This window comes from Ranitomeya variabilis, chromosome 3 (assembly GCF_051348905.1).
Source record: "Ranitomeya variabilis isolate aRanVar5 chromosome 3, aRanVar5.hap1, whole genome shotgun sequence".
In the NCBI taxonomy this organism is placed as follows: domain Eukaryota; kingdom Metazoa; phylum Chordata; class Amphibia; order Anura; family Dendrobatidae; genus Ranitomeya; species Ranitomeya variabilis.
In genome coordinates this window covers 651,255,760-651,276,252 of record NC_135234.1, presented here as the reverse complement: position 1 = coordinate 651,276,252, position 20,493 = coordinate 651,255,760, and the positions used below count along the sequence as shown (strand labels likewise).

Sequence of the window (20,493 nt, the reverse complement as noted above, 5' to 3'; positions counted from 1 at the left end):
CTAGTGGGACAGTTTTATAGGTTGGGTCGTTATGGACACGACGATACTAAATATGTGTACTTTTATTGTTTTTTTTATTTTATTTAGTTTTATTTTATTTAAATAAAGAAATGTATTTATGGGAACAATATTTTTTTTTCTTTATTTAGGATTTTTTTTTTTTTTTACACATCTAAAAAATTTTTTTTTACTTTTTTACTTTGTCCCAGGGGGGACTTCACGGTATAGTGACAGATCGCTGATCTGACACTTTGCTGAGCACTGTGTCAGATCAGCGATCTGACATGCAGAGCTCATGGCTTACCAGTGCCTGCTCTGAGCAGGCACTTGGTAAGCCACCTCCCTGCAGGACCTGGAAGTAGCCCAGCGGCCATTTTGGGTCTGGGGCCTGCAGGGAGGAGACGCTCGGTACAAGGTGAGCACATCGCCTTGTACCGATCATCTCAGGGAAGCATGCAGGGAGCCCCCTCCCTGCGCGATGCCTTCCTGTGCCGCCGGAACACCGCAATCATGTTTGATCGTGGTGTGCCGGGGGTTAATGTGCTGGGTGCGGTCCGTGACCGCTCCTGGCACATAGTGCCAGATGTCAGCTGTGATAGTCAGCTGACACCCGGCCGCGATCGGCCGCGCTCCCCCCGTGAGCGCGGCCGATCGCATATAACGTACTATCCCGTCACTGGGAATTAAGTCCCAGGTCACCTTGACGGGATAGTACGTCATATGGGATTAAGGGGTTAAAGAAGTTAAATACTTAAAGACCTAAGGAGGATAAGTCATCAATGTTAAAGTAGTGAACATTAAAATTGTAAGGTTATTATGAAAAAGAATGTTGAGCTGCATGGTTCTCTACTTGTTCTCCTGCAATGTACACCTATATGCTCCACTTCACCAGTATTGTCTTTATGGAAGTAAATTCATTATCTTGTGCAGTAAAAACATACTTATGGAGGACCGTTCAATTTTTTTTTTATGTAAACTTTCTTTGAACATGCTCACACTTAATTGTAAAGTGCTGTGGAATATGTTGGCACCATATAAATGTAATATTTATTTATTATTAAACTTAGTGGCCCCTCCACTCAATTGGTGCCAATCCACTGATTCGTTTTCTTCTGTGCCCTTCCATTAACTCTGAAGGCAAAATTTTTTCCTTCAACCAATTGGGCAAGTACTGAAGAGTTTCACTGGGGGTGCAGCCATGTTTTCATTGGCCAGAACCAGAGGAGAAAAAGCAAATGTCCACAGAGGAGTTCTGTGGCATATGCCCAGTTGGTTGAAGGAAAACATTGCACTTTTATTACTGAGGGAACAACTTTACAATGGAGGGACACAGAAGAAAAAGAAAAACTATTCCAACATAGATGGAGCAGCACCAGTTGGACAAGCTACTCAATTTAAGTTACACAATTCCAGTGAAAGATGCTCTTTAAGGATTATATGTCTTATTCAGGACCATTCTTGGTATGTATTCATGGCCTACTTCATACTTAGTAGTTTTGAGGACTAATGAATGTCTATGATAGTTCTCGATAAGCTGGAATCTTTGTGAAAAACAATGCATGGATGCAAAGCCTGAGCAAAATGCTAAAATGCATAGTGTGTGTGTGAATCTTATTACCTTCATTCACTCTCCTACTTTCGGCCTCTTCTCATTGTTATCTCAACCTTACCTAACATTTGATCTAATTATCTTGTTTAGATCCTTGTTAAGCAAGTCAGTAACAACCGGGAACCCAATGGCATTAAATAACTGGTGAAGAGTGATTAGATATAAGAAGAAAATCTGGACTTGAATGTCAACTTGAGCTCCGCAGCCACTTTAGCTTTCTCGATAGCTTTTCAAATACTAATTATTTCAGTTTGTTTGTCTCTTAAGAGCATCTCAAGGAGCTGTTCCCTCTGGCATCCGACCTTAAGTGCCAAATTTTGTGTGTGTGAGAGACTGAAAGGTTGAGATTGTATTTTTTCAGAGACTTTTTTATTGTTAATTTCCCTTTTGTTCTCTTTACCCTGTTGAAGATGCAGAGCCTCTTTATAAAGCTTTTTATTCATATTGTGCTTCATACTAACTGCTCCATAAGATCGCAGTGATAATAATTAAACTTCTGATGGGCTGTGAAATAAATCACTTAGCACAAGGCATTTAGTGAGCATATTCTTATTCAGGCTGCAAGTACATAGTGTAAAAATGAATCTCAATTTTTTTTTTTTTTAGTGGGTTGCAACACTATAATACATGTGTTCAATCTAAGGAGGATTGAGTCCCACCCATATTTCCTAAAATTCACAATGTCACGTGAATTTGGACATTTGAGATTTGATTCATGGTTCACAACAAAGAGAAAAACTTGTCAAGCACCATTTTCTATGCTGCTGAAGCTTCAGAGAGAGGGTTAATGTCATTATGTGTTGCTCCTCCTCATAATGTCTTGCAGGTATGACATCTTAAAGATTATCATACCTTCTACAGTGGTGGACAGTATCTGGGCCATCAAAGATCAGCGGTTCCCAGCAGAGCACAGTTTGTATGGAAGAGTCATTTTACATCTCCAGAGTCAATGGGTCAGTCGCTCGCTCCTGTAGAAAGTAAGGCTGGGTTCAGATTGCGTTTTAGCAGTCCGTTAGACGGACTGTTTTACACCATGGCATAACTCGGTGTAACTCAGTCCTTTAATGCTGCCATTGAGCTCTATTTCGGGCACATTGCTAGCACACTCCCATAATGCGTGTGCGCTAGCGATGTTCCATCATTGAGTGACGGACCCTGGGACGCGGGCTGTAGCGTTTCCGGGTCCGTCACCGCTAGCGCAGATAGAGCATTTGCTAGCTCTATCTGCGCTAGCGCGATGGCAAGTCGGCACTTGCGTTAACGCAGCCCGTTTAACGCATGTGTTGAACGGGCTGCATTAACGCAATGTGAACTCAGCCTAAGATCTTTTGGTCAGTGGAATCCTGTCTCTCTCTCCTGCCTACAGACTGTAAGGCAGCAAAGTCCTCTCATTCTCTCTTGCTCTCTCTTGTAAAGTGTAAACTCTTACAGTATGATCAGTGGCATCTGGTCTCTCTTTCTCTGGAAAGGTAAAGTGTATACTCTTATGGTCAGCATGGTCCTCTCTTTCCTGTAGAGCGTAAGTTCTTGTGGTCAGCATTGTCCACTCTCTCCTGTAGAGTGTAAGCTCTTATAGTAAGTAGAGTCCTCTCAGTCTCCTGTAAAGTGTAGCTCTAATGGTCAGCATGGTCCTTTCTGTCCTGTAAAGTGTAAGCTTTTATAGTAAGTAGAGTCCTCTCTCTCTCCTGTAGAGTGTAAGCTCTTATGGTCAGCATGGTCCTCTCTGTCCTGAAGAGTGTAAGCTCTTCTATTAAGTAGAGTCCTCTCTCTCTCCTGTAAAGTGTAAGCTCTTATAGTAAGTAGAGTCCTCTCGCTCTCCTGTAGAGTGTAGCTCTAATAGTAAGTAGATTCCTATCGCTCTCCTGTAGAGTGTAAGATCTTATGGTCAGCGATGTTCTCATTCTGTTTCTTCTCCCCACATGTATTTTAAAAGCAATTACAAGCTTTCCAGTATTGAGATCCATGAATTTATACACCGCGAATCTAATTTTTGACGAAAATTTGGCAAATTCAGCAAATTTAAGTTTCAAAAGATCTCCTTATCTTTTATATGTGCTCATAAGTTCCTGCCATTTTTCAACATATATGGTGAGTAAAATACCAAGAGCAAATGAGGAATTTATGTGTAAGTAACATGTAGTTTGTTATGGGCAACTTCAATAATTGTCAAGGTTCTGTTAATAAACAGTACCTGTACCTCTGTGATCCACTCTAAGAACCTATTCGCTAAAGGGCTTACAAATGTGTAATCAGCATATAACATTGTTAACCTTTTGAATTGCATATCATTGGCTTATTTACTTAGTAATTGTCACAGAGTTTTATCCCTTTGTGTATTTTAGCCACGATGTAAAGAATTCTATCCCTGTCTTTCAACAAGATGTAGATGAAACCTTGAATGACATCTACTGTTTCAGACATATGCTTCCCATCCCATAATTGCCATTCCCGTCCAATGAATAAAGAAAGAAAGACCTTCAAGAGATTGAAGAAAACTAAGGCCATGTTCCCAAGTGTGCTGATTTTTTTTCTTTTAGGTATCTGCACCAAAATGTGTGACAGCAATTTACTCAAATTATTACATTTTGCTACATTTTTATGCAATTTCCCTTTATTGAAATAGTATTTTTAGAGCAGAAATGCTGGTATTCTGCATCTCTCACTATTCCCTGCCTGCCTCCTATCTCTGACTGACAGGTCACTCATATGTCAATGACCTGTCAGTCAGAGACAGGACACAAGCAGTGGGCAGAGATTAAGGAAGAAAGGGCCCACCCAACTGCACTTGCAACTCATTATCACACAATTTCAACTATAGATTTCTTTAAAACAGTAAAACAGATTTCTACAAACAAGGTAAGGATTTAATCAGCATTAAAGCACCTTTATATATAGATGACCCCTTTGGGGTATAAAATCCTGATAACAGGTTCTCTTTAAAAATGCAATTGAATCTGTTGAAGGCTGACTCAGCCGAAACGCGTTGCGTTTTACCATTGTATTTTAATAAACAGTATTGAAGAATCCTGGAAGCATAGAATGAAAGCGCCTAACTCCTCTCTTTCTTCTACAAATATATATGTAACATTAGAACCTCATGAAGGACTCTCCATGGTATACCAAGGTGACAGCAGACTGCTAATATACGTTATCCTAGAGTTGTGCCTATACACACAACTGCACAAGGTGAGCAAAATGTATCATTTGCTAAAAATCATGATATAATTTAATACTACACTTAGATAGTGCTCCTTTGTCTCCCCGGTAATCTAGGTTACACCCTGCGGTTTTAAAGATATTTGAAGAGCCCAATAAAGTCAATTAAGTAAAAAGTGCTTGTATTTTCATTAAAAAATGCTAGTGTAATTGCTTACATTTATTAGATATTAATATTTTGGATTGAATAGCATATGTATGGATTTATCATTTAGTACTTTAACCGATTTCCCACTCATATGTAGGCTGTTATATCTATACTTGGGGAATGATAATGAAATAATACATAATACAATAGAGGTTTACATTATTGTAAATATTTTCCATTGATCGACATGGCAGCCTAGTTGGCTAAGCATTTTTCAAATCCTATTAGAAACTGGATGTCTAAAGGTTCACAACCTCTTAAAGAGGTTCCCACTACTTTATCCTTAGGAGAGGTCATCAATGTCTGAATGGTTGGGGTCTGACACCCGGCACCCACGGCGAACAGCTGTCATCGGTGATGGCGGTCTTCAGCCAGAGGTAATCACTTGTGGAGCTGCTCTGTCTTCTGATAGTGGCTGCAGCTGTGTACTGCACATCCGCTTCCTATTCAAATCAACAGGAGGCGGATGTGTAGTACCCTGTGGCAGCCACTATCAGAAGATGGAGCAGCTCCTCAGCTAAGTATTTCCAGCCGGCGGCAGCCGCCGACTACCAATAACAGCTGATCGGTGAGAGTGCCAGGTGTCGGATCCAGACCGATCAACTATTGATGACCTATCCTAAGGATAGGTCATCAATTCTAAAGTAGTGGACAGCCTGTTTAACTATTTACTTGGTATGGGTGTTAGATCAAATATTGATGATCCATCCTAAGGATAGGTCATCTATGCTAAAGTAGTGGACAGCCTGTTTAACTATGTACTTGGTATGGGTGTTATGCCACGCACATCAAAATGCTATGAACACTTAAGAAAAAAAATTGACTACAGTCTCTTCAAAATTCAAATTTCATAAGAAGGTGATTTTTAATTAGATTGATAGCCTGAGGTAAAACAAATAAATCTGAATAGCAGCATAGGAATGTTAAATGCTGCATTGAAATGAATACAGAAGTCCGGATAACAGGATACCACGCAAATTCATATCAAAGTCGTTATTTACTCTCTGTAGCATCAGAAAATGACCTATTTACGTTTTTGACTCATACTTACTGTTCCGTACAGAAGACTTTTCAGCAGCCTCATTATCATCACAGACAGAATTACAATGACAGTTAATACTTCTATTTCACAGTTGATAACACAGAATCCATCATTCATAATAAGCGATGTCACAGCTGACCCTGCTCTGCTTCCCCTCTCGCCGCAATGATCTTTCCACTTGATCATTAGATGCTTCAATACAAAAGATAATGACTGAGTCAGTCTTTTGCTACTAATATCCATTTGGATTTCCTGAATAAAAAGAAGCATATGCCTATAATAGCCAACGACCAGTCTGACAATTGCAAGATTTGTATTTTTTTTTATTACAAATAAAGATATGAAGAAAAAAACATTCCAAAAATTCTTGAAAATCACAGTTAACCTGATTTAAATAGCAGATAATTATCACATTCCCTTTAAGAATATCTGCCAGAGGTGAACATGGCTTCTGCCAACATTTACATGTTACTTACAGGCTGTGGCATGTCATATAATTAGGTTAGTAATTCTTTCGTGACATTGTGGTCCTTGAGATGGGGTCAGTTCCAAGAGAAATAACCATAACTCCATGACACACACCAACCTTTATGGGTAGACTGAGTGGAAATCTTGAGCTCTGGGAACTCAAGTAGCTAACTACTGTACTTGCAGGCGCTCACATCTGATATGCGTTTGTAATACGTTAGACGGGAACCAGATGAAGGGTGGTTTAATTTGTTTGCAGAGGTGGACTAGCCAGTCTGCCTGTTCCTTTGCCATACATTCAGGGTGGTTTGCTATGTTATTCCAGGTGGTGACATTTTCTCTCCTAGACGGTTGGAAGCTTTTTTTCTTGGCCTCTTTTACGATGTCCTAGCAATTCTTAACTCTTTTGTTGCTGAACAGTTATGGTGGTGTCCTTATCATTACTTTTTTTAATGCCTTCTTTAGACATATATCATAGTTGTTACAAATAGCTTTCTGGATAGCATTTCATGATGTCAACTTGATTGGTTTCTTTTAGTTTATTATGCATTCCTTCGATGCGACTGAATATATGTAGAATGTGAATGATAACTTTTTCTGAATAGTCCGTAAGGATTACTGACAAAAGTCTCTGTTATTTGGCCTAACTATGGAAGATAATGAACCATCATCACTACTCCTTTAATCTGTGCAGTTTAACGTGGTGTTTCACCACTACCCAGATGTGTATAGACGAAGGTAAATATATCTCAGGCTATAGTCACATATGGTTATTTTGAAGTATTAAAAAAAAAAAATGAGTTTTTCAAGTAGAAACTGTTTCAGGCAACGCTTCTTTTTGTTTTGAATCGTAATTAATTTTGGGGAGAGGAAAAGGAATTGTGACTTTGTGGGGAAAGGTTGGAGAGACAACATGGAATTAATATGATTTAGAGATGACATGGAATTGTAATGAAATGGGGGTGCGTGAACACAGGACAAGGACTTGCAATGGATTGGGAAGGAGAGCATATAGGAGAGGGATTTGTAATGAAAAAGTAGATGAGAAGCACAGTGGAGGCAGAATGGAGACAAGGCAAGGATTTGTAATGAATTAGGGGTAGAGGAGCAAAACTGGGGGATGGAAAAGGGCATGGGACATAGACTGGTAATGAGTACTGTGGGAGAGGCACAGTGGCTAATTAATAATTAATTTATACTTTTATTGCATGAGAGTGGAGGAAGAACCCACGGTTGGAACAAGCCCTGCCGAGTGAACAGGATTCCACTATCAATGGTGTGTGCTAAAAAAAAACTTTTAATAAAGCTACACATTTCGGGGCTCAACTGGTCCCTTCATCTGGCTAGTGGAATCCTGCTTCACTCGGCAGCGCTCATTCCAACCACGGGTTCCTCCTCCACTCTCATGTGATTTCTTCTGTACCTCTCGATAGATCCAGCATGGGGAGCAGCAGCCGGTAGGAGACTCCAACTCACTTCCCTCTAGAGTTGTGCGTGCCTCGCACAACTAACATTGCCTGCATAGGCCTGGTTGAACTTCTTTTCTTTTCTTTCTACTTATATTTTTATTGAGAAGGGGAAAGTCACTAATTATAGTTAATTAGAGGGAGGGGCACAGTGCTTAGCTATCAATTTATATTTTGAATGATAGGTTTTGATCTTGATATTTTCAGGGATATGGTTATCAGGACAATTTGTAGCTGAAAAATGTTGACATGAAGGTCTGACTAGTTGGAGGAGAAACAAAAGAAAATGACTAATCAGAGATGTCAGCTCAAAGTTACTGGATGTAAATACTGCATTTATTCTGTATCTACATTGCATGAATAGTAGAGAGATGATAATTATTCCTTACTACATAGCAACCTCCCTAATTATGTGTAGCCTTGTCTCTTAGGCTGGGGTCACACATGGCGTAAGACAATACGCCACGTATTATACGTCCGTACTACGCGTTCAATACGCCAAAATGTCTCCGTAATCGACTTCCGTAGTTACTGCGTTGCTTAGGTGTGGTCGCGTATTTTGCGCATGTGCTTGTGCGTGTGTAATCCGTATGTGATCCGTATGGCGTATTTATCACGCACCATGACAAAATGGACATTTAACGGTTTTCAGGCCTGCAAATCATTTAAACCATCATTAACCACACTATTTAAGCCCTCTACAACAGGTGTAGCCCTCCCATCTGCCCTATATGTTCTCTAGCATATTTTGGCTGTGTTGCTTTGAGATTACAAACATGTCTGACCCTGTGTATTTAAGCACAACTCAGCGGGTGTTGCTTCACTGGGTGTTGTCTCGTCGCTTTGGCCAGCCATATCAGGTCAATGTGGATCCGCGAAGGAGGAGACAAAGATTGTGGGTACATCCTATATTGTCCCAACGCCAGAGTAAAGGCCATTTCCCGAGACTATATTCAGCTTTGAGGGCACATCCAGACAAGTTTTACCAGTATACTCGTATGTCCATCCGGACTTTTGACATGTTGTTGGAGATCTTACGTCCTGGCCTCACCTTTCAGGACACCTGGATGAGAAAAGCCATCTCTGCTGAGGAGCGTCTGCTCCTAACCTTACGGTAGGTATTCCACATTTGCAAATACGGTTTTTGGTATTTTTGGGGGTTCAAAATGTGTGGTGTCCTACTAGGTTTCATTAACTTCACTTGGACATGAAGCCACAAGCACATATAAAAGAATGTTGTCAAGCTTCAAGTCGATTTAGATTTTCTATTGAAACTTTTTATACTGTAAATAATTGAATAGTAAATGAAATATACACTTGTGCTTATTCCTTTTTTCGTCGTCCTCATGTTTTTTTTTTCCCCTTTTTGTTGTATTGCAGCTTCCTGGCCACAGGCTTGTCCTATGCGGGTCTACACCTGGAGTTTCTGATTGGGCGGTCGACCATTTCAGGCATTGTTAGGACAACCTGTTCCCAAATCTGGCAGAAACTACATGAAGCTGTGTTGCCTGAGCCAAAACAGGACGATTGGATTCAAATCGCCACAGGTTTCAGAAATAATTGTGACTTCCCTAATTGCATTGGAGCTGTGGATGGGAAACATATCAGGGTGCGTAAGCCGCCGAACTCTGGTTCCCAATTCTACAATTACAAGCAGTTTTTCTCTGTAGTTCTGTTAGCAGTTGCTGACAGTAACTACAGGTTTATAATTGTAGACATTGGGGCCTATGGGCGAACTGGAGACTCTAGGGTCTTCAATTCGTCCATAATGGGTCGGCGGCTACGTGACAACCAGTTGAACCTCCCACCACCACAACAACTCCCAGGCTCAAATGCGGAAGCAGTGCCTTTTGTTTTGGTTGGAGATGAGGCCTTCCAACTGTCGAGGCACGTCATGAGGCCTTACCCCAGGCGCAACCTTGACCACCGGCGGAGGGTGTTTAATTTGAGACTTGCCAGGGCACGGAGACTGGTTGAGTGCGCCTTTGGGATTCTTGTTGCCAAATGGCGTGTTCTTCAGTCTGCCATCCAGCTGAGTGAGTCTTCAATCAACGAAGTGATAAAAGCCTGTGTAATTCTACATAATTTCACAAGAATACATGATTGTTCCTCGCCAAATTTTGAAGATAACCTCATGAACAATGTTAGTAGGCCTACCCCATATGTCCCTCCTCCGCGTCGTCCACTTTCTGGTCTTAAAGTTCGTGATATCTTTACAAATTATTTTTTGACTCCTGAAGGTGCTACTCCCTGGCAAGACTATTCCTTTTTGCATGTGTAATTAATTAGCTCTATAAAGTATGTGTTAACCAAGTTTAAAACTCTGTGTGTTGTAATTTATTTTTTCACATATGGTTATCAGCATATCATGTGTGTGTGATTGAAGAATGAATACAGCGCATCCAGACGGTGATTGGTAATAATCAAACGTTTTACTGTATAACTTTTTGAAATGTCTAGGTTATTATTTTGTCCTAACCTTTTTTTTAGCCTAAGAAAGGCCTATTTTTGTTGTCATCCAAAACTTGGTACTACATCCACAATAAACAATGCTCTGTAGGGACAATACAAATGAAAGTTGTGTCTAAAAATCATATTAACAAAAAATTTAAAAAAAAGTTTAAAGAAACATAAAAAAACAAAAAAACAAAAAACAAAAAAATTACAAGTCCTGGTAGGTTGGTGCAGGAGAAGTAGCTTGCTCAGTGTCTGCATCAGGTGGCACTTGTAGGCCCAATTGTCCAGCACCCTGTGCAGATGTTGTAGTGGCCTGAGGGACATTAGCCCAGCTATGATGCTGGGAACTTGGAAGAGTGGGGCGTGGATTTTGGAGATACCCCTGCTGGGGATGACCATATGGCCGGGAATCATAACCCAAACCAAAATGACCATATTGTCCATACCCAGGTTGGGACCAGCCTCCAGCACTGGGTGTGGACAAGTGGCCATATTGGGATGTTTGATGATATCCCGCCATATGTTGCTGAGGTGGCCATTGTGTGTTTGTTGTGGGTTGGGGCTGAGGTGTTGGCTGACGTGGAGGGGGTGCTTCAGATCCTTGTGGAGCTGCCAGGCCTTGTAATCTCTGAGGCCGCAGAACATTTTCAGGTGACATCTGCCACTGTTCAATCATCAGCATGAGATTGTATGGGTTATTTGGGGGGGTGCATGCGTCCACAAGGATCTGAAAACAGCCTCTCACACGAAGCCTTAACTCCCGCTCTATGGACCTTAAGTACTGGGCAAGGCTCCTGGTAAAACCCTCCTCCCCATCATCGTCTCGGACACGTGCCAAATAGCTCATGACCCCAGCATCCACGTTTTGGCGGCTTTGGATCAGCTGTCTTCTGCGGCGTGCACGCTGTGGTCTTACTGCAGCCTGTGGGGATGGATCCAGGGCAACAGTCGGGCTGCTGCTATTTCCAGGGTCATCCTGGCTAGGTGGTGGTGCTGCTGATGATGCTGCGGCGGAAGAGGCAAACTGTGGGTCCTCTTGGTGTGGTATGGATGCAGATGGAGCTGCCTGACCAGATGAGAGGGATCCAGGAGGGATGGAGCCAGAGGGAGCAGCAGATGGACCAGCCACCTCTTCACCTTCACCAACTGGGTCAATGACCAGTTCCGAGTCAGACCCTGTCTCCCTGTCAGTGAGGTTAGACTGAGTTCTGAAAAAGAACAATGTTTTAGGTACAAAATTTTGCCCCAAAAAAATTACACTAAAAAAGATATTAAAAAAATTAATTGAGGTGGTTACTTACGGCCTGAGGTCCATGCTGGGATTCAGAAAGTTGAGCCGGTCAAAATAGATGTATTTCTTTTTTTTGGGAGGTGCCCCGGCTCCACTTCTCTCCCGCTGCTGCCTCTCCCTCCTGTACTGATCGCGGATACTCCGCCACCTTGTTGTAACATCACCCACTGAAACCACAAAAAATACACACATTCATTAGCCCATTAAGCAGAGAGCTCACAAAAGGTGTAACTGACTAGACACATTTAAGTGGAGCATCCAAATAGGCATTTGGGGAGCACATTTAATATAAAATTAAAAAAAAAAGCAAGCAAGGCCACAAGGCCAGAGTCCAATAACCTCCATCACAGAAAGGACAAATAATGGGAAACGCTGTGTAGTAAAAGGGCCACCGATTGTAATTATTAATGAAAACCGGTTATCATGTACAACACCATGTATCTACTAGTGGGCTTTCTATTTCCTTCATGAAGATTTCTGCCATTCTTGATGAGAAAATCAAAGTAGTAAGCGCCTGATGATTCCCAATAAAATTACATTTCAAACATGGGTGTACTTACTTATCTGTCGCTGTGCCGCACGTGGCTGCTGGTCATAATGTGGGAAGAGGGCCACACAAACGCTCCTCCATGCTGCCTCTTTTAGTGCCCTGTTGGCATAATTTGGGTCTCTTTGGTCCCAGATGACAGGCCTCTCTTGTACCAAAATGATAAGCATGTCCGCGTTCACAATGTTGGCCATGCTGAATATCACTCCGTGGAGGCGTGCAGCAGACTTCCGGGTTCACTGTCTGGCTTTTTCAGCTAATTAGCATGTCTCACCTGCCTGATTGAGGCCTTTGGACGTTTCAGGACATCTGCCAGTAAGTTGCGTATTTCTCGCAAGGCACACGCATGGTCCGTAAGCATTCCGTATTATACGCTCTCCCATAGACTTTCATTGGCGTATTTTTTGCGCGATACGCTGACAAACGCAGCATGCTGCGATTTTCTACGCCCGTACAATGCCGTATATTACGGATCCGTAATATACGCCTGATAGGACTAGACCCATTGAGAATCATTGTGCCGTATGTAATGCGAGTTTTACGGACGTAGTTTCTGCGCTCTTACGTCCGTAAAACACGCATGTGTGACCCCAGCCTTACTGTATAGCGCCATCCCTTATTTCATAGTGTCCTCTCTTAATAAGGATAGTACCGTCTTTTAGTATTACTAAATGCTCTCTCTTGCTTTGTATAGCTTCATACATAGTGTCCTCTCTTATTATGTACAGCACTATCCATTAACAGTGGCCAATTACTGTTTTTGTTTTTTCCTCCCATTCTTCCCAGAGCCATAACTTTTTTTATTCTTCTGTCCACAAAGACACGTGAGGACAAGATGTACTTTTGAATGACACCATTCATTTTACCACATAGTGCACTGGAAAACAGGAACAAAATTCCAAGTGGGGAGACATTGTGAAAAAACGCAATTCTGAAATTGTTTTTCAGGAATTGTTTTTCCAATGTACATTTTGTGTCAAAAATTACTCCACAATATGATTCCGCTCTTCAGTAAGCTCACATCGTGTTAGGTGTCGAGTTCCCACCGCTGCACAGGGGGAATCTTGAACCATCTCCGCTGCGGTCTCCCATTCTCCTCCAGCCGCAGTGGAGCCTGCTCAGCGGAGACGTCGGTCCCAGCGTCTGGCTCAAGCTGATACTGTGCGGCTGGGTACTGCTGTCCTTCCAGGCTCAGCCATTGTAACCAGTACTGATCAGCGGCGAGCAGGGGTCCTGGGACTAAGTCCTGCTTTTCTTCTTCTGAGCATGCCCAAGGGACAACCTCTCATTGGAGGTCGGGGGTCTCATGCTCAGGTCCTGTAGCAGCTCCTATTGGACCACTAGGAAGGACCTGGAGAGCTTCCGCTATAAAAGGTTCGCATGGCCGCACGTTAGTATAAACTTATTATTGCGTGTGTGTGGAAGTATGCCTGTCAATGGATGAAAGCTCCGAATCATTCCCATCCCTAGTGTTGTTGACTGTTCGCGAATGGTGGAAGCTACCTAGTGCCTGACAGTGCTATCCCGCACAGCTAGCACACAATACAGCGTCTGATAGCAGTGACCACCAGTGCGGCGCCGTGCGCTAATAAAGCGCTTTCCTGACCCAAGGCTGGGTGGTTAGTGGCGTCCGCCAGAGCGGCACTGCACGCACTCTTGTGCAGAAAATTAGTAGCTCTGTTAATCTCTGACACCCCTGTAGCGGTATCTAGCTCAAGAGGTCTAGAGGAACTCTTTCCTTGAGTCTTGGGACAGAGTTCTGTGACTCTTTGCTTGCGCTCTTTGTGCAGTACCGCGGCCCAGTGACGCAACAGGGTTGGCTTCCTTCATACCGGGTGAAGCTAACCTGTGTGTGTATCCACATTATACCGCCACATAGTCCGTCATTACTCAACAGCAGGTTCAATCTCTGCACGGTGGACCCCGGGCTGCGAACGCACCTTATACCATCCTTATAATTATTTGGTGCGTTCCGCTAGCCCTAACACAGTGATTCCAAATATGTACAGTGTTTTTTTCTAATTTTAGTCATTAAAAAAATCAGAAGTTTGCAAAAAAAATGTGGGGGTTGTGTCTCCATTTTCCGATACTGTGTGATGGCTCCTTTTTACGGACTACACCAAGTTTTTATTGATATAATTTTGGGATAGATATGACATTTTCATCACTTGTTACAGCATTTTTTGAGGAATTACATCAACTACTGTAAGTAAACATAATTTTGTCATTCTTGATTTTTTTTTCATTTACGGTGTTTCCCGATCAGGTTAATCTTTTTATATTTTGATAGATTGGACTTTTCTGAACATGGCAATAGCCCATATGTGAATTTTTTTTTACTCTTTTTTTAATAAATATATTTTTAATGGGGTTTTTTTCTTTTTTCGAAACAGTTTTTCTTTTACTTTTACTTTTTTTTACTTTTCACTGTAAAAATCTCCTTTAAAGCTCTACCACAGGCAGAGTTTCAAAGGTGTTCTCTAATGACAAGCACAGGGTTCTTCAGCCAACCTCCGGCTGTCATAACAACCATTCGATGACCTGTGATCACGTCACGGGCGCTCTGATGGGAGCATGGAATGTCGCATCCTCATGCCAGCGAGTGTTAAATGCCACTGTCAAGAGTTTGACAATGGAATTTAACAGGTTAGCAATCACGGGCTCAGTTCCGCTCCACACACGATTGTTAGAGGCATATCATGGTTGAAACAAACAGCCATGATCTACTGGGTATGGGACGGTCTCACCCCGTGAGCCCGCTCCATACACTCACTTCCCACTTATGCCGTACATGTACGGCGCATGTCGTGAAAAGGTTAATACTTAGCATAGTCTCTTATTAAGTATAGCACATGTCCTTTTAAATAGCATCTTTATTCTATGTATAGACCTGTCCATATTATATAGTGTTCTTTCTTGTTATGTATAGTCCCATCCCTTACTACATAGCATCCTCTCTTATGTATATGTATGTGCCTTACCTTATTATATAACGTCATGTCTTGTTATGTATATTGCCATTACATATTACATAGCAACTAGTGATGAGTGAGTGTGCTCGTTACTCGAGTTTTCTGAGCATGCTTGGGTGTCCCCGAGTGTTTTGGGCGTGCTCGTAGATTATGTTTGTGTCTCCGCAGCTGCATGATTTGCGGCTATTAGACAACCTGAACACATGCAAGGATTGCCTGTTAGTTAGGGAATCCCAACATGTATTCAGACTGTCTAGCAGTCGCAAATCATGCAGCTGCGGAGGCACAAACATAATCTACGAGCACGCCCAAAATACTCGGAGAACACCCAAGCATGCTCGGAAAACTCGAGTAACGAGCACACTCTCTCATCACTAATAGCAACCTCTCTTATTATTTATAGACTTGTCCCTTATTATAGTGTTCCCTCTTACTATAGTGTCATCCCTTAACCCCTTCCCGACCTGTGACACAGCATATGCGTCATGAAAGTCGGTGCCAATCCGACCTGTGACGCATATGCTGTGTCACAGAATGATCGCGTCCCTGCAGATCGGGTGAAGGGGTTAACTCCCATTTTACCCGATCTGCAGAGACAGGGGGAGTGGTACTTCAGCCCAGGGGGGGTGGCTTCACCCCCCCGTGGCTACGATCGCTCTGATTGGCTGTTGAAAGTGAAACTGCCAATCAGAGCGATTTGTAATATTTCACCTATGAAAATGGTGAAATATTACAATCCAGCCATGGCTGATGCTGCAATAGCATCTGCCATGGCTGGAGACCCCGATCTGCCCCCACCCCACCGATCGCCTCCCCAGTCGTCCTTTTTGCCCCGATCTCCGTTCCGCTCCCCTCCTCCCTCCTGTCGGCTCCCCCGGTCCTCCTGTCCGCTCCCCAGGTCCTCCGATCCCCCCCCCGTGTTCCGGTCCCACCCCCCCATACTTACCTAGCTCCGATGTCCCTCCCGGTGTCCGGCCGTCTGCTTCATGGGCGCCGCCATCTTGGAAAATGGCGGGCGCATGCGCAGTGCGCCTGCCGAATCTGCCAGCCGGCAGATTCGTTCCTGCACATTTTGGTCGCTGTGATAAGTTCTATCACAGCGATCAAAATAAAAAAAATAGTAAATAAATCACCCCCTTTATCACCCCCATAGGTAGGGACAAGAATAAAATACAGAAAATATAATTATTTTTGTTTTTCCATTAGGGTTAGGGTTAGGGTTAGGGGTAGGGTTAGGGGTACGGTTAGGGGTAGGGTTAGGGGTAGGGTTAGGGGTAGGGTTGCACTTAGGGTTGCACTTAGGGTTGCACTTAGGGCTAGGGTTGCACTTAGGGTTGCACTTAGGGTTGCACTTAGGGCTAGGGTTGCACTTAGGGTTGCACTTAGGGTTGCACTTAGGGCTAGGGTTGCACTTAGGGTTGCACTTAGGGTTGCACTTAGGGTTGCACTTAGGGTTGCACTTAGGGCTAGGGTTGCACTTAGGGTTGCACTTAGGGTTGCACTTAGGGTTGCACTTAGGGCTAGGGTTGCACTTAGGGTTGCACTTAAGGTTGAACTTAGGGTTGCACTTAGGGCTAGGGTTGCACTTAGGGTTGCACTTAGGGCTAGGGTTGCACTTAGGGTTGCACTTAGGGTTGCACTTAGGGTTGCACTTAGGGCTAGGGTTGCACTTAGGGTTGCACTTAGGGTTGCACTTAGGGCTAGGGTTGCACTTAGGGTTGCACTTAGGGTTAGGGTTGCACTTAGGGTTGCACTTAGGGTTGCACTTAGGGCTAGGGTTGCACTTAGGGTTGCACTTAGGGTTGCACTTAGGGCTAGGGTTGCACTTAGGGTTGCACTTAGGGTTGCACTTAGGGCTAGGGTTGCACTTAGGGTTGCACTTAGGGTTGCACTTAGGGCTAGGGTTGCACTTAGGGTTGCACTTAGGGTTGCACTTAGGGCTAGGGTTGCACTTAGGGCTAGGGTTGCACTTAGGGCTAGGGTTGCACTTAGGGCTAGGGTTGCACTTAGGGCTAAGGTTGCACTTAGGGCTAGGGTTAGAATTAGGGTTAGAATTAGGGTTAGAATTAGGGTTAGGGTTGGAATTAGGGTTAGAATTAGGCTATGTGCACACGGTGCGGATTTGGCTGCGGATCCGCAGCGGATTGGTCGCTGCGGATTCGTATCAGTTTTCCATCACGTTTACAGTACCACGTAAACCTATGGAAAACCAAATCCGCTGTGCCCATGGTGCGGAAAATACAGCGCGGAAACGCTGCGTTGTATTTTCCGCAGCATGTCAATTCTTTGTGCAATTCCGCAGCGTTTTACACCTGCTCCATAATAGGAATCCGCAAGTGAAATCCACACAAAAAACACTGGAAATCCGCGGTAAATCCGCAGGTAAAGCGCAGTGCGTTTTACCTGCAGATTTTTCAAAAACTGCGGAAAAATCCACACAAATCCGCAACGTGAGCACATAGCCTTAGGGTTGGAATTAGGGGTAAGACTAGGGTTAGGGGTGTGTTGGGGTTAGGGTTGTGGTTAGGGTTGGGATTAGAGTTAGGGGTGTGTTGGGGTTAGTGTTGGAGTTAGAATTGAGGGGTTTCCACTTTTTAGGCACATCAGGGGGTCTCCAAACGCGACACGGCGCCACCATTGATTCCAGCCAATCTTGCGTTGAAAAAGTAAAATGGTGCTCTCTCCCTTCCGAGCCCCGACGTGTGCCCAAACAGTGCTTTACCCCCACATATGGGGTACCAGCGTACTCAGGAGAAACTGATCAACAACTTTTGGGGTACAATTTCTCCTGTTACCCTTGGGAAAATAAAAAAAATCAGGGCTAAAAAAATTTTTTTGAGGAAAGAAAACGTATTTATTATTTTCACGGCTCTGCGTTATAAACTTCTGTGAAGCACTTAGGGGTTCAAAGTGCTCACCACACATCTAGATAAGTTCCCTTGGGGGTTTAGTTTCCAAAATGGGGTCACTTGTGGGGGGTTTCTACTGTTTAGGCACATCAGGGGCTCTGCAAATGCAACGTGACGCCCGCAGAGCATTCCATCAAAGTCTGCATTTCAAAACGTCACTACTTCCCTTCCGAACCCCGACGTGTGCCCAAACAGTGGTTTACCCCCACATATGGGGTATAAGCGTACTCAGGAGAAACTGGACAACAACTATTGGGGTCAAATTTCCCCATGTTACCCTTGGGAAAATAAAAAATTCAGGGCTAAAAAAATTTTTTTGATAAAAGAAAAATTATTTTTTATTTTCATGGCTCTGCGTTATAAACTTCTGTGAAGCACTTGGGGGTTCAAAGTGCTCACCAGTGTCACCACACATCTAGATTAGTTCCTTGGGAGGTCTAGTTTCCAAAATGGGGTCACTTATGGGGAAGCTCCAATGTTTAGGCACACAGGGGCTCTCCAAACGCGACATGGTGTCCGCTAATGATTGGAGCTAATTTTCCATTCAAAAAGCCAAATGGCATGCCTTCCCTTCCAAGCCCTGCCGTGCACCCAAACAGTGGTTTACCCCCACATATGGGGTATCATCGTACTCAGGACAAACTGGACAACAATATTTGGGGTCCAATTTCTCCTGTTACCCTTGGGAAAATAAAAAATTCTGGGCTAAAAATCATTTTTGAGGAAAGAAAAATTATTTTTTATTTTCACGGCTCTGCGTTATAAACTTCTGTGAAGCACTTTTTGGTTTAAGGTGCTCACTATGCATCTAGATAAGTTCCTTGGGGGGTCTAGTTTCCAAAATGGGGTCACTTGTGGGGGAGCTCCAATGTTTAGGCACACAGGGGCTCTCCAAACGCGACATGGTGTCCGCTAACGATTGGAGCTACTTTTCCATTCAAAAAGTCAAATGGCGCGTCTTCCCTTCCGAGCCTTGCCATGCGCCCAAACAGTGGTTTACCCCCACATATGAGGTATCAGCGTACTCAGGAGAAATTGCCCAACAAATGTTAGGATCCATTTTATCCTGTCGCCCATGTGAAAATTAAAAAATTGAGGCTAAAAGAATTTTTTTGTGAAAAAAAAGTACTTTTTCATTTTTACGGATCAAGTTGTGAAGCATCTGTGGGTTTAAAGTGCTCACTATGCATCTAGATAAGTTCCTTGGGGGGTCTCCTTTCCAAAATGGGGTCACTTGTGGGGAAGCTCCAATGTTTAGGCACACAGGGGCTCTCCAAACGCGACATGGTGTCCGCTAACGATGGAGATAATTTTTCATTCAAAAAGTCAAATGGCGCTCCTTCCCTTCCGAGACTTACCATGTGCCCAAACAGTGGTTTACCCCCACATGTGAGGTATCAGTGTACTCAGGAGAAATTGCCCAACAAATTTTAGGATCCATTTTATCCTGTTGCCCATGTGAAAATTAAAAAATTGAGGCTAAAATAATTTTTTTGTGAAAAAAAAGTACTTTTTCATTTTTACGGATCAATTTGTGAAGCACCTGGGGGTTTAAAGTGCTCACTATGCATCTAGATAAGTTCCTTGGGGCATCTAGTTTCCAAAATGGGGTCACTTGTGGGGGAGCTCCAATGTTTAGGCACACGGGGGCTCTCCAAACGCGACATGGTGTCCGCTAAAGATTGGAGCCAATTTTTCATTCAAAAAGTCAAATGGCGCTCCTTCCCTTCCGAATTCTGCCGTGCGCCCAAACACTGGTTTACCCCCACATATGAGGTATCAGCGTACTCAGAACAAATTGGACAACAACTTTCGTGGTCCAGTTTCTCCTTTTACCCTTGGGAAAATAAAAAAATTGTTGCTAAAAGATCATTTTTGTGACTAAAAAGTTAAATGTTCATTTTTTCCTTCCATGTTGCTTCTGCTGCTGTGAAACACCTGAAGGGTTAATAAACTTCTTGAATGTGGTTTTGAGCACCTTGAGGGGTGCAGTTTTTAGAATGGTGTCACTTTTGGGTATTTTCAGCCATATAGACACCTTAAACGGACTTAAAATGTGAGGTGGTCCCTAAAAAAATGGTTTTGTAAATTTTGTTGTAAAAATGAGAAATCACTGGTCAAATTTTAACCCTTATAACTTCCTAGCAAAAAAAAAATGTTGTTTCCAAAATTGTGCTCATGTAAAGTAGACATGTTATTTATTAACTATTTTGTGTCACATAACTCTCTGGTTTAACAGAATAAAATAAAATAAAAATTCAAAATGTGAAAATTGCTAAATTTTCAAAATTTTCGCCAAATTTCCATTTTTTTCACAAATAAACGCAGAAATTATCGACCTAAGTTTACCACTAACATGAAGCCCAAT

The 20,493-nt window shown here is 43.0% G+C and overlaps 2 protein-coding genes and 1 long non-coding RNA gene across 3 annotated transcripts in view; 1 reads left to right on the top strand and 2 right to left on the bottom strand.

The window, feature by feature from the left end:
* The window catches only part of GLI1 (GLI family zinc finger 1), a 232,099-nt gene that overhangs the window by 98,762 nt on the left and 112,844 nt on the right, over positions 1-20,493 (bottom strand). The gene's annotated exons all lie outside the window — the stretch shown is intronic.
* Positions 1-20,493, top strand: part of LOC143818461 (uncharacterized) — a 73,756-nt gene that overhangs the window by 5,038 nt on the left and 48,225 nt on the right. The window lies entirely within an intron of this gene.
* LOC143818460 (uncharacterized) lies at positions 10,365-11,983 on the bottom strand. Its single transcript, XM_077299751.1, has 2 exons — positions 11,708-11,983; positions 10,365-11,614 (listed from the first exon to the last, which is right to left on the bottom strand). Exons 1-2 carry the CDS (start codon positions 11,887-11,889, stop codon positions 10,612-10,614), a joined length of 1,185 nt encoding a protein of 394 aa, XP_077155866.1. The 5' UTR covers positions 11,890-11,983; the 3' UTR covers positions 10,365-10,611.